This window comes from Ostrinia nubilalis, chromosome 26 (assembly GCF_963855985.1).
Source record: "Ostrinia nubilalis chromosome 26, ilOstNubi1.1, whole genome shotgun sequence".
Classification (NCBI taxonomy): domain Eukaryota; kingdom Metazoa; phylum Arthropoda; class Insecta; order Lepidoptera; family Crambidae; genus Ostrinia; species Ostrinia nubilalis.
Genome location: NC_087113.1, coordinates 5,051,801 through 5,065,617, shown reverse-complemented (window position 1 = coordinate 5,065,617; position 13,817 = coordinate 5,051,801). Strand labels below are relative to the sequence as shown.

At 35.5% G+C, this 13,817-nt stretch overlaps 1 protein-coding gene across 1 annotated transcript in view; it reads left to right on the top strand.

The window, feature by feature from the left end:
• The first annotated feature begins 362 nt into the window (after positions 1-362).
• Positions 363-13,817, top strand: part of LOC135084461 (uncharacterized) — a 71,866-nt gene continuing 58,411 nt past the window's right edge. Inside the window, exon 1 of the mRNA XM_063979239.1 lies at positions 363-761. Coding sequence (XP_063835309.1) covers positions 581-761 — 181 coding nt within the window. The 5' untranslated portion in view covers positions 363-580. The remainder of the gene's footprint in view (positions 762-13,817) is intronic.

The window sequence follows — 13,817 nt, the reverse complement described above, 5'->3', positions numbered from 1 at the left end:
GTTTGAACTACATTTTTTATTTTTGAAAGGCAGGAGGAGGGAAATGTGATTTTTTTACTGTGTTTTTTTTCCTTTAAATTTAAGGCTAGTATGGTTATACAATGCTCTAATTATGATGACGTGTGTGTGATTCTGATAAAGTGTTTTTTTGTTGTAAAGCGTGATAAAAACAAAATATTTTTTAATTATGTATATTGGAATTGGGCTAAGCCAGGCTGAGCTAACCGATATGGATAATAATGACATGTAATATTTTTTTTAATAAAAAATATTTGTTTAAACCATGGCCCTGCTTACGCTGCACACATGGATTGTCCAAACACGTTTTCCACACACCTTCTCTGTCCCACAATCAGAGCCTATTCACCGCTGAGCGAGCGTAGCAAGCGCGCCACAGTCGACCGCGCTGCCGGATGTAGCGGACGCCTTTGCCGCGAGTATAAAAAAAAACTCGACATTCCGGATTTAAATTGAATTCAAACTTTAGGAATGTGATCTGTGCTTAAATTGGAACGTCTATGTGCCATAATAGTGATGTTACACTGTGTGATTTGAAAAAAGAATAAGTTTTTTTCTTAACATGGGTGTTTTGTATCTGTTTTTTGTGACGGTTCTGGTGCCAAGTGTTTTCGGCCAAGATGTGGCGGATTGTTATGGTGCTGGCAGCGTGGCGGGGGCGGCAATAGGTGCCTTTATCGCCGCTCTTCTGTTGGTCGCCGCGGCCTACTACCTGAGGAAGTTGTATTGGAAATCCCGCAAAGGTAAGACACGTGACATCTCCTTTTTTTGTTATGACGCATTGAATTTGAATGCTAATTTTGATCCGTCTTCTTCATTTATGTATTAAAATGTTTTTATGCTTTTTATTTGCTTAGTTAGATTGTTCAATATTAATGTTGTGACTTTTGAATAAATAATTGACGTAATTAATGACAAATAAAAAGAACATCTGTTATTTTTAATAAGATGAACCGATTTTGATGTAATTTTTAGTAGGTAATTAGACTAAAAGCATGACGTCACTGATCTTAAGGTTTGCCAATTATTTTTAAGGTTGTAGTAATTTTCACAAAGATCAAGGGGAAGCAAAGGTCACCATAACATTAAGATATCGTCCAGGTAAGCGATTCTGAACCTTACGATAGCGTGTTGTCGTAAGATTGATAAAAAATAATGAGATTGATTGATAAGCAATTATCTTGATTGATTTAGTACGTACATTTAATGTAAATGTAGTAGCTTTCACCTGGCAAAGTGGTCACATTGATGGTCCATTAGCCAACTCACAGTAGTTAAGCAAACAATTATGCCCATGCCCATCACCATCAGGTCCATCAGGCCTCGCCAAGTCCCTAACCCGTCTGGCTAGCGTGTTTACTCCAAATCCTCAGATAATAGGTAACATCCCTGTGAAATCTTGACATTTGCCGAGAAAGTACCACGAAGAAAACTTAACTCTCCTTAACTGATAGAAAAAGGAAAAATGCCATGTAAAATTAAGGATTGACTCCACCAGATTCCTCTCAATAAGTTAAATGCAAATATTTCGGTTGTGCAAGTGAAGTGGCAACATTTTACTGAGGAATGTAAACCTGTCTCGTTCGGTTACCGGTAACTACTAATATTACCGGTTTCCACGAATTCGTGCCTTTCGATTATTTTTTATTAGACTTTTAAATTTTTCTCCGTAGGCTTATTGAGATTTGAGGGATAAATCTTTAAAAAAAATATAATATCTGAGATTTTTTAACACGAAACTACTCAGAGAAAAAGGAACTACCACAGTACTACAGACGTACCCCAAAAATTTAAAAATATAATGCTTATTTCCAGTTTTCACCCTAAATAATGTTTAAAGCGTTGTTTTTTATTATTGTTGCCCTAATAAAACTATAATTTGATTAAACCGCAATAAACGTTTCAACAAGTACATATTTCACATTCCTTCATTGTCTTTTTGAAGCTATTAATCAACTTTCATACAATCGTCTCTATGTTAATTCTAATCTGTGATAATAATGCGTCACACGGTGTTAGTAATCTTATCATTTTTATATCGTAATTGGTGGTACTGATACAATCGATAGCTACCTAAATTACCAATATTTACTTATCATTAACTCGGCATAAATTACTTCAAATAACACTACTATAGCTCGAACCCATAATAAGTATTTGATACAAAAAAGGTCACCGGAGGTTTAAAAAAAAATAGCACCACAAAAAATAGGTACTTCTATAAGTAGTCTACCTGGACTATTCTAGGTACATCAGTCGTCGAGAACCGAACTAGCGATCTTTGGAATCAGCAATCCGATGCCGAAACTGTTGGGCTATTGTAGCCCTAATTAAAAAAATAAATGTTTTATTCATCATCATCATCATTTCAGCCGACATCCACTGCTGAACATAGGCCTCCCCCAATGATTTCTATGATGGCCGGTTGGCAGCGACCTGCATCCAGCGCCTTCCTGCTACCTTTAAGAACGAGAGGTGGGAATAGTCCCGTACCTTTAAGAAATCGTTCGTCATGATTGTTTTATACAGCAACACAAAATTACCACCAGATTGCGTCCAACAACCGATAATCGCAGATTAGCACACAGTCGGATGACAGTGGAGAAAATTAGATCTGTTAACATGTAACAGGATTACAGTATTTACAGCTGTTAATACCTATGCTTACACAGTTATTGACGGGAATTGAGAACGTCTCTTTTCACAAATCTTAAATATTTAGCTAAAATGACAATATATTTTATAAACTAGTTTTGTTTGGGTTTTTGGGTCCTTGGACTTCAGGATTTTTCGTATCTCTGGGTGAAATCAAAAGTGGTACTAAATTGAAAGAATTAAAATAATTTGAATAAGTGACATAAAATAAAATTCTTTTTTTAACTTGTAAATCAGGGGTTTTGACAATTTTTAATATGGTCGCGCCATGGTGACGCACACGCAAATCGTATTTTGGTTAGTAAAAAAATTACATTGAAAAAAAAAATGATTATGAAGTTTTTAAGAGCCATTTCACAAAAATATTCCGCGCGAATTTAGCTACAAACTGTCAACGCAACGACAAAAGAGTAAAAAGAACGCCGAAATGGACAAAAAAATCTTGAGCCGTGACCGTATTAAGACTTGATATAAGTTATTAATTTTAAGGTAGAATAAGGTATTAAAACATGATAAATTAATTTAAAATTTTAATAGAGTTTATTTAGTCTTTTAAAGATTTTTATACTTATTTCGATTAATAATGAAACACGAATAGGTATAATATGTAAAATATATTATATTAAGTACAAAATAAAGACAGTCACATAGTGAAAAAAAATCTGCCCCCTTGCAGCTCCATCATCGGACCCTGGATATCATTTACCTAGACGAAGTATTCGTCAAGGCGAATTACACAAGCCCAAACTCCATAGGGTTCTATTGTTTTGTTATGGAGTTGCAATGGAGGTGGCCATTGCAACTCCTCCAGATCCATTATCAGACAGAGCTAAGAAATAAATAAATATTATTATTATTTAACAAATAACTAAAATAAATTCATCTTACTATCTTTCTTCTTACAAGTCTTACTAATATTATAAATACGAAAGTTTGTATGGATGTTTCGATGTTTGTTACTCTTTCACGCAAAAACTACTGAACAAATTTTGATGAAGCTTTACAGTACAGTACAGCAGTACTAGGCAGTTTGTGTTCAACTATCACTCGGGTCGGACGTTCCTATCGCAAGACCGTTGGTTCACTCAGTTCCGATACGACTCTAGTGCTGTGTGTAATTATTCTCGTGAATACACTAAGTTTATTAATTTCTATGAGTGGATTTCATTTTGCCTGAGAACTACGTCATGAACCCTTAACCAGAAGACCCTGTCGCCAGCGACAGCGATGCTCATCCATCCCTGGCGTCGACCAGAATAACAATATATTTATGACGATCTGTAGCAAACTAAATTTCACGCGAGTAAAGCCGCGGGCAATACTACATATTCCATACTAGCTTTTTGCCCGCGACTTTTTCCGCGAAGAAGTGGAAACTGGTTCTAATAAAACTAAATTATTCTAAGAAATTATTAATTTTGTTATATGATAATATTTTTTAATATAAAACCTACAAATTATTAGGTATGTTTAAATATCTGAATACTTACAAAATTATGATATCTTTTTACAACAAAATTGAAACATTTCCTTCGGGTGCTAAAATCACCAGGCTATTGTGTGCACACTCTGGAGCATACAACTTACAACTGGCCGTCGGAGAAGCATAGATTTCCCTTAAGTCTACTCCCGCTACCACATGGAACTCCGCTAAAACTCGTGAGCCAACACTTGTTTTTGTATCGAAAATTAGTATGAGCAGCGCACGCGGTTGCCCGTTGCAGGCTCTATGCAACCACGCTATTTTAAACCGTGGCCCTAAGCATGAGATGGGAAACTGCACTCTCTAGAATTCTCTTGAATTTGATGGTGTTAGGGGAATCCTAGGAATGAATACAGACTTTCCAATGGAATCTCCTCATCAATATTGAAACATTGCAACTTGCAATGCAATGTTTCGTTTTCATTTGTTGTATTATTGACTATTTCTTGATTTTTCAAACACGTGTCAAAATAAAAAAAATAATTTAAATCAAAAGCACTAAGGAATATTTAATTGATATCAACTTCGAAGCAAGCACAGATCACAGAAACTAAAGGGAAATGTGATAAGGGGGCGGAGCCGGTGTCGCAACAATATGCCCAAAAACAGAACATATTGCTTGTGATAGCAATGATGAAGGCAGCGACGTTATAATGTAAACAGTTTACATTGCTTGCATACTACTAAAGATTATTCGAACGTTGAATACTGATACCGCAGTGGATAATGAGCACATATTTTGATTTCTTTGACACTGAGTTTCGAACTCAGCGCATTACTTAGCATCTTTCTATATCTCTATGGAAGCAAGTTATCTTCAAAATAACATTCTACACCTTTTTAACCAAATACGAAGCACGTCATCTATCAATAGGGAATATATTTTAGAAGTTAATAAATTATGCATAAAATAACACTTTAGTTAAATCATAGAATTTCTAAAAACTAGTACTGAAATCGTACTGGAAACAATAAAAAAATATTAATATGTTATCTAATTTATTTATTAAACGACCAATTATCGAAGATTTTGGAGTAAAGTTTTTGAAAATATTTTATAGCCAACATAGGAAACATTTAGTGAAAGAATTTCTTTTCGGAGCCTATTGCCTTCAAACAAGCAAATAATCAAATCTTTCCTCTTTTATTACTATTGATTTAACAACAAAACTTCCCTCTCGAAACAAAACGGTTCTTTTTCTTCTTCACGAAACAAAACTCAAAGCGGATAAATAAATAAACAAATCTTTGGACAATTTCACAATGCCATCTAGTCCCAAAATAAGCAACTAATATGCTTGTGTTAAGGGTGCTAGCTTAATGGATATACTATGTACTTACAACCTTTTTTATAATTTATTTATTAAATTAAATTCATACATAAATACATAGTTACTCCCAGTCCCGTCAAAGAAATTAAATTTCATCATTTCAATTTCTGCTCGGCCGGGAATCGAACCCGGGACCTCTCGGCATATTAGTCCGTTTCGAACCACCAAACGGCCGACTCAAAACGGACCTCCCGGCATAGTATCAAAAGTATTTGGTTGCCGTATAAATCTCCGCTTCATGACACGAACACACGTAAACGTCATGGCGGGAAAAATGACACAGGTCCTGCCTTGACGGGCGCTCGCGCCGTACTAATCAATGTCGGCTTCCGCATTGTAATTTATACTGATATTCACATCAATATTTTGACAACGTAGTTACTAATATTTAAACAATAACTGTGGAAATCAATTCTCCAATGAATATTCTTTATTTTGGGATACTTTTATTGCTGTTATTGCTGTGTATTAAAACCAAAAATCACGATCAAAATGTGACGTAAATCTTAAAAATTTGCCAAAATATTTTTAGATTTTACTCAATAATGGTAATGAAATTCAAGAATCCGTTTGATTATTGGACTACAAGAATATATGTCCGATGATTTCTATATATTTTTAAGCTTATTATACGAGCATAAATAATAGATACAGGACTTTGAAATTGAGTCTGCGGCAATTTTTCCGTAAAATGGTTGTGGGAGATGGGGCACTGAGAATTAATCAAAAGAGTTTTAGTAAATCCGTTACATTATTGGTCAACAACAAGGATTGAACTATCTTTCGCAGTAATTAAATAATCTCTGGGTGTTGCTTAAGATAGTAATTCATGCTTCCAAAATCTTAGAAATTTGCACGAAAATGTAAAATGGCTCTTAATGCTGCTGTTTTACTAGCATTGTGAAATAGTTGACGTGACAACATACCTACATCGTAAATTATTCATTCATTTGTTAAAAGAGATCTACAGTCCTAATAGGGGCCAATAATCTTCTGCTAGCTTAGATTAGGTGATACTTAAGCTGGTACCTAATCGTTGAGAATTTTTTAAAGACAAATGAGGGAGAGAGAGGCTCTATTCTAAATCACAAAACTGATACGTGTTTTGTGGCCAAAGCAAAAATACTTTGTGGCTAAATTAAGCCTTTTAAATTATCGCAAAAATATCTTTAACCCTCTAAACAAAATCCTCGTAACTAGCTGAATTAGCGTCATAAAAAAACTTAATTAATTTTCATCATCAGCATTTCTCTGTTAAACCTAGGTTAATTTTCTATCTAAACAGCTATTTTTTTTAATGTTTAGGCTAGCCCAATTCAAACAAAAAGTGACGTCACATAAAAAAAAGTCCTTCAAACTAAGTAGCCCATCGTGGTCGAGTCAAGAGTCAAGACCTTGTCGTAACAAAAGTGCTATTTGCCTGATCCAGTTAGCCTGAAAGTAGGTCTTGTATTACCTGTAATCTGGTAAACATGAGATAAGATTCTAAAACGGATAGCTTTGTTTGTTTTGTACGTGTTTGCTTTTTTTTTCTTTGTCACATAAGTACCTACTTAGTCAGACACGATTTTTACCAGCACAAGTTAAGTAATTCTAGAGCCGGGTCTCCAGCGCGAGTTTTGCCATAAACAATCAACAAAAACATGTCAACATTCAACAAAATTGCCTACAAAAATGTTGAATGTTTTTGTTGATTGTGTAGGGCAAAACACGCGCTGGAAACCCGGTTTAACTTTTACACCTCACTTGTTTTAAATTGGTAGGTACTGCATCAAAACGGATTGTGTGAAAAAGAAATTACATAAGAATTGCTTGTGTTAAAAATGTTTTTACATTGCTTTCATAATAACTTTGATTAAAATAACTTTTTATGTTACAATAAATTCACCAAACTATTGTGTAACTTTCACTTAAGTTACCTACTCGTAATTATCTTGAATTGGTTAATATTTTAATTTTTTTGGCGCTTCCACTGGTACCTACCTAATTACGTGTAAAAATAACATTAACTTCAATAGATTTTTCATAACACTTGCGTAGATTAGGCGGTTGGGGCAGATAAGTTCTCGAGTGGCGACCACGGACCGAAAAACGTAGTGTCACTAGGTGGACCGACGATCAGTGAAGGTCGCGAAAAGTGCCTGTATGCGGATTATGACCATGATCGGTCGTTGTGGAAATCCTTGGGGGAGACCTTTGTCCAGCAGTGGACGTCATTTGGCTGAAACGAACGAACGACTCGTACCAACTTAAGGGAAGTTTTCAAATTGACCGGTACCTTTGTACTTTCTAATATTAGTAAAATGCTAAATATTTACTGAGCAGTTGGCTTTTAGGATAAACTTTCTCAGACTTCGTGACATAACACCAAGTTGGCTAGGCTTTGCAGCTTCAGTTGGAATTCCTAAATATGACAGTGATAAGGGTCAAAATGGCTTGTTTTTACGTTATCGCAGCACACGATAGTGTTGTAGGGAAAGTTCTGTACTCGTATGGATGTGACTGACTTTTCCTTTGACTAGTTATTATCGCTGTTAAAGAACTTTTCCATTTCTAGTCAATTTTAAGTTCTTACTATTACTTCGGTAGGTTTAGAGAAAATAATATTTGACCACTTACTGCCATGTGGCTCGGTTTTATCCAGTGATTTTTATTAAATGAACTCAAAAGTCCCTGGACTTACTTCCTAAGTAAATTCTATTAAAGTAATAAAAAAACTTGACTAATTTATTATTTCGTTAGTGCACAGCAAAAGGGTTAAAAATATTATAGTTGCATAAAGGAACGGTGTGGTGTAAGTAGGAACTTATTTCAAAAATTAGTTGCTATTTTCTAAAATATTGCTTAATCTCTTACGATACTTTCATGGCTAAGACTGGTTAAAGTTTAACCAGTCTTAGTTTAACCGTTAAACAATAATAAAGGCTCTCCAGCGCGTGTTTTGCCCTACACAATCAACAAAAACATTGTTTTTGCTGCTTTAGACCCGACTTTAGATCTTAATAATGAGTCAGTTGACGTTAACCATTTCAAAGCATCAGTTAGTTGAAAAATACATTCGAATTGTCGATAAAAAATTGTTTTGGTACGAAACATGTTTAGATTGATCAAATAAAGTAGTATAGTGTGGCCCAGCGTGGGATGAAAAACCGCAAACTCCAAACAGAGCGTGGTGAGTAAAAACATAAAAACCCCGTTTCTGAACGGTATGTTTTTTACTATAAGTGCAGTTTAAATCCTTAGAACCGTGTGTACCAGAGTAGAGATTAGGCCAAACCTAGTTTTCGAAGTGAGCTATGTTCATTAACGAAATCTGAGGGCTAAGTGTGAGTTTACATCAAAGACGTCTTCACTATTGACTGCGTAAAAAAATGACATTTGTTGTGGTCTGTGCAAATATTCCTCTCGTCTCCTCTTCTCTGCGCTTTGGTGGAAACCGGGTCTTAATGATTTTTCCTTCTCCCATCACCTGATATTTTATTTTTATCAGAAGGAAAGAAAGAAGAAAGGTTTTTTTATTTTGTCCAAAATCCTTAAACTACATCAGAACAGCATCAGAAGGAACAAAAATATTATCTGCTACAGGTCTAAGTACCTACACCAATTTTAGTTGGCGATGAACTGCTGGTATGGTTAGGCTTGGCCATGAGGCTTTAAGTTTCCATACGTGTAGATGGATCTTCAGAAGAGTGGAGGAAGAGAGAGTAAAAATGCCTAATTCATGACTCAATTCTTTTAAAAGTTGGCGTACAGTGACCTACTGAACTCGAGAGGTAGATAGGATAAGTGGAATTAGAAAAAGAAGTGCTACATTATTGTAAATTTTGCGCCATTTCGTAATTGTTAGCTAACTCAATGAGCTTGGCATTTCATATAGGATCGTCAAAGTGAGTGAAAAACTACATAACATGAGACAATGGAATATGCACTTCATGCTTATGCCATTTGGATCTTATTCGCTTGTTATTTTACTATTCTGTACCTCGCTTCATTGCATCTTACGTGCACCCTAATTTGTCGAAGAGAATCTTGTCTTATTATTACATTCAGCTGTCATCAAAAGAACTAGTTTTTTTGATTTATCTATCTATGCTGTAGGTTGCCGATTGAAATGAAAATAATTGAGACAGCAATAAATAAAACAATGATCACGCGATTGTCAAAAGTATTGTTTAGCGGGACTTCAAGTCATTTGTTAACAAGTCACTCTATCTTTTAATTAGTTTAATCCACAATCCGAGATGTGAATGTACCGATGATAAATTATTTTGCGTGTTGGACGCATGAACGGTTATTTTTAATTTATGCTCGAATTAACGCGGGTTTTCAACGAAATAATTTAATATTTCATCGACGATATGAGTAGAATTTACGTCGATCGAATGGCATTGTATAAATGAATGAATGTTAAGTTCTAAATTGTTCCTACTTAGAATCAAGGACGTTCATTGCTGACCCACAGTAGACCCCTGTGGAACTCTCATTTTTACAGGTATAATAACCTAAGACCTCAAAATATAATTTATGTCCTCTTTGTAACTCTCAAACTTAATTAAGATTGAATCAAATTCAAAACCAAGTCCTCAACCCCATAATAATGCAGTTTGCGAATCGGCGTTTGATGTTCTGCGCAGTCAAAAGCTTTCGATAGATCACCTTTTGTGCATTCTGAGAAGAGCCCAAGCCTCGAAGATATATTTAAGTGATGCGACTCCAGCATTGAAGGTGGAACGTGGTGGAAAGAGTTTACTGAACAGGTGTTGTATTGATAAATATCAGCGGATTCAATTTATAAGTTACCTCCTACTATATAATTTACTGTCTTCCTTGAAAAACTGTTCACAAATTAAATAAATAAGATATCTTCTCAGTGCATTATTTAACTCTTCATTATTTTTCCACTTCACGCACTTAGATTCAATTAGCGTTTTCATATATTACCAACTTCACGACAGGAAATGACTGACGTATGGACAACAGCACTTAGCTATACATTTTTGTTGCAATATCGTCTCTATTCCAACTGAATAAGATGCTACATTGTTTACCTAGATGAGCTGTCGTCTGCACCTACTCGTGGATGTTGTTTGACACTTTCTGTTGGCAGTTTCACTTGAGTTGAAACTTTCTTCTGTAAACAACGTGGTAGCGTTCATTAGTGCCATGTGATGTACACTCGATGTCGACAGCACAGCTGGCTATACATTTGCTGTTGCAAAATAGACCCTTTTTCAACTGCATAAGGTGCAGCAGTGTTTAGCTTGTGGAGTTGTGGCCTGCTACGATGAGAGGGTAGCGCATTTTCTTACATAACTTTTAAATTCCTATCATTGGAGGTCCGAAAATATTTCTCATAACTACAATTTGATACCATAATGATCATTCTTCATAAAAAAATTAAAACCTACATATTTAAAAACATAATCATTGATATTCATAATATCACTAATCATACACTTAGTTTTTACTAATATTTGTTTTCATATATTTTTCTATACTAATGATCGAAACTCATAATCATTCGAATAAATAACTATAATATTCATAAATGTGGTGTATCCTAATAATTTGTTTTCATAAATTTATTACTCATAAGTGTATTTATCCATATTATTGAAAATCATGATGTCTATATTCGTATTAAATCGTATTTTAACATTAAATTAATTTGAAATGGTCCAAAACTGGCAATATTTTGTGCCACAAAACTAACGTGACAGAAACGAATCGCTGCAAAACCGACTCCACGTAGTCTTGTCTGCCCTACCCCTAGAGTGTAATTTAAAAGCCGGAGGCGCGGAGGGAGGGCAGCCCTCGCCCGCTGTAACGAGGCTCAGGCGCCCGGGCGAGCTGGAGCGGCTGAGGCTGGTCCAAAAAGCCAAAGCTGCGGAAGCAAGCGTGGGTGCCTGAGCCTCGTTACGCAAGGGCGGAAGGGCTGCACATCCCGCAGCGCCGGAGACGAGGAGATACCAATGCATGCTGCATGCTTGCTTTCATGAAGCATGCTCTGCATGCTTATCTACTTTATTAAATTATATATTTTATGATTTTTTTAAAGATACGAGTATGTCTGTTATAAAGTAAATTATTCTGAACAACAACATTATGAGTTGAAGTATGTTCTTAGTAACAACATTATTAATTAAAACGTTATGATCAATGAATGTTATGAAGAAAAAAGATCTGAAAATAAAAATTATGTATTTTAAATGGTTCTTGGCAGTAACAGTATTGATATAAAAAATATGATTACTAACTGTTATGAGCTCCGTTGGTAGTAATAAAAATGTATGAATAAAAAAAGTATGAAAAATAAAATTATGAAGAGAGATTATTATGAACACAAATCGGTAGTAAGACAAAGAATAGGATTTAGAATTTTATGTGAGCCAATATAGAACCCGATGAGAGTTAACGATGAAAACTGTTACGTATTAATCCTTATCCATACCTGAATGCTGGCAGCGCAGGACCGGTCGTTATGGAAATCCTTGGGGGAGGCCTTTGTCCAGCAGTAGACGTCATTCGGCTGAAACCACAGCTGAAACGAATGAACGAATATCTAGCTAGAAATATGTGTGATATTTTCAGATGAGACCTGACAGTTTTACTGTCGATACGAGACGACTTGTTAGTTGATTTAATTTTATTGAGAGTTGAAGAATAAATAGCATTAGTTGTAAAGTAATAAATTGAGTAAAGAATTTTCATAAATCAATATTAAGTAGATACTCGAAGATGCGCCAAAGAAATTAAATAAAGTCTAGAACACTTATGTTTAGATAAAAGTGTAGTGTGAAATTTCGCAAACGATCCGAGTTTAAATGGACCAATACAAACACTCATACATCAGTTAATCAGTATGTAAAAATTCAAACTTAGTTAATTCCTCCTTCTATGATGAAAGATTAGGATTCCTGTGAATCAAACTAACCACCTTCTGGCAGGAGGAAGCTGCGCCGTTAACAAATAGTTGGAACTATCTAGAAATGGACGATTTATGTTAATTTATTAACTGTGACTCGAATACAAATCCATAATTGAGTCGATGTTATGCCTAAAATCACAACTGCTTTAAAATCTTGCAACTAAATGACCATCAAATGAGTTGCCAAAACGTGTAGTCGATAATATCCTTCAATCGTCCTCGCTAAAAACACGGCCCAAATAAACTAAAATGGCTTTAAATTGCTTTTAGCTAGTTGTTGGTAGCCAGTTGCCTTGTGCGGTACGAGGTATGGTCGGCGACATAAACCAGTCGAAGAAATACCTACTTCCCAAGTTACGCACAAGAAAGAAACATGATGAAGAATATTACATAATGATGCAACGGATTCTTCTGATTTTCGTTGCGGGACAAACTTGACCTTCACTGGTTGGGTTTTATTGGCGGTCAAGCTAGATCCTGGCTACTTTGACTTGCAGCGGTGGGCACGAGAGGTGGGAATAGAACAGTCCCGTAATAGATAGATTGAAATTTTGAAATTTCCAAGTCGTAATTAAATAAAACTTCTTGATGACCCACAATTTGTCCAGCAGGACGTCTAAATTTTTATTTATTTCCTGATCATTGTAACATTTAAAGACGTCATCTATCACTTGTCCTAAGATCTTATCATTAAAATCAAAATCAAAAATCAAAATCAAAATTATCTTTATTTGTTTAGACTAATTAAATTAGTTCTTGGCAAATCGTCAAATGCTCTTAAGGAGCCTATACATGTCTCTTTCTTTTTTTGCCCTACCAGCGCTTCGAGATAAACATTTGGCAAGTGCTGAGAAGAAGCGCCGCAACAAACTCAGTCACCACTGTCTGCCGGTTTAAAAATATAAAAAAATATAAAAAAGTAGGAAGTTACATACATTCAGAAGCAAGTTACTTACCACGCGCTCCCGTTGATAGAAGGTGGCCTTTAAGACGCCCATCTAGCACGAGACCGCGTGGCAGTTTTGAATATATTTCTTTAGTGCCGTGCTAATTTCTAGGTTAATTTTTGCGTTTTGATACATATATTTTATGTCAGGTATATCTTTCCTTGACCAGTCCCCGAAGGCAGCGCCTGTTCACAGACATGACGTGTGAACCAGCCATCGCTTCACTCGACCATATTATAGGGAATGTAACGACCCGCCTCACACGCCACTACCCCAGAGACATTTTAGTGAGCATGACAAGTCTAAGATATCCTTCTGGCTAAGTGCCAGATATAAAACTATTTAGGAGACAAGGCAAGAAAACTCTAGAGAGAAAAGCAAGGGACCATAACAAAACCGTGTGGTAGTTTTAAATAAATTGTATATATTTAGTGCCGTGCCACTGTCTAAGTTGA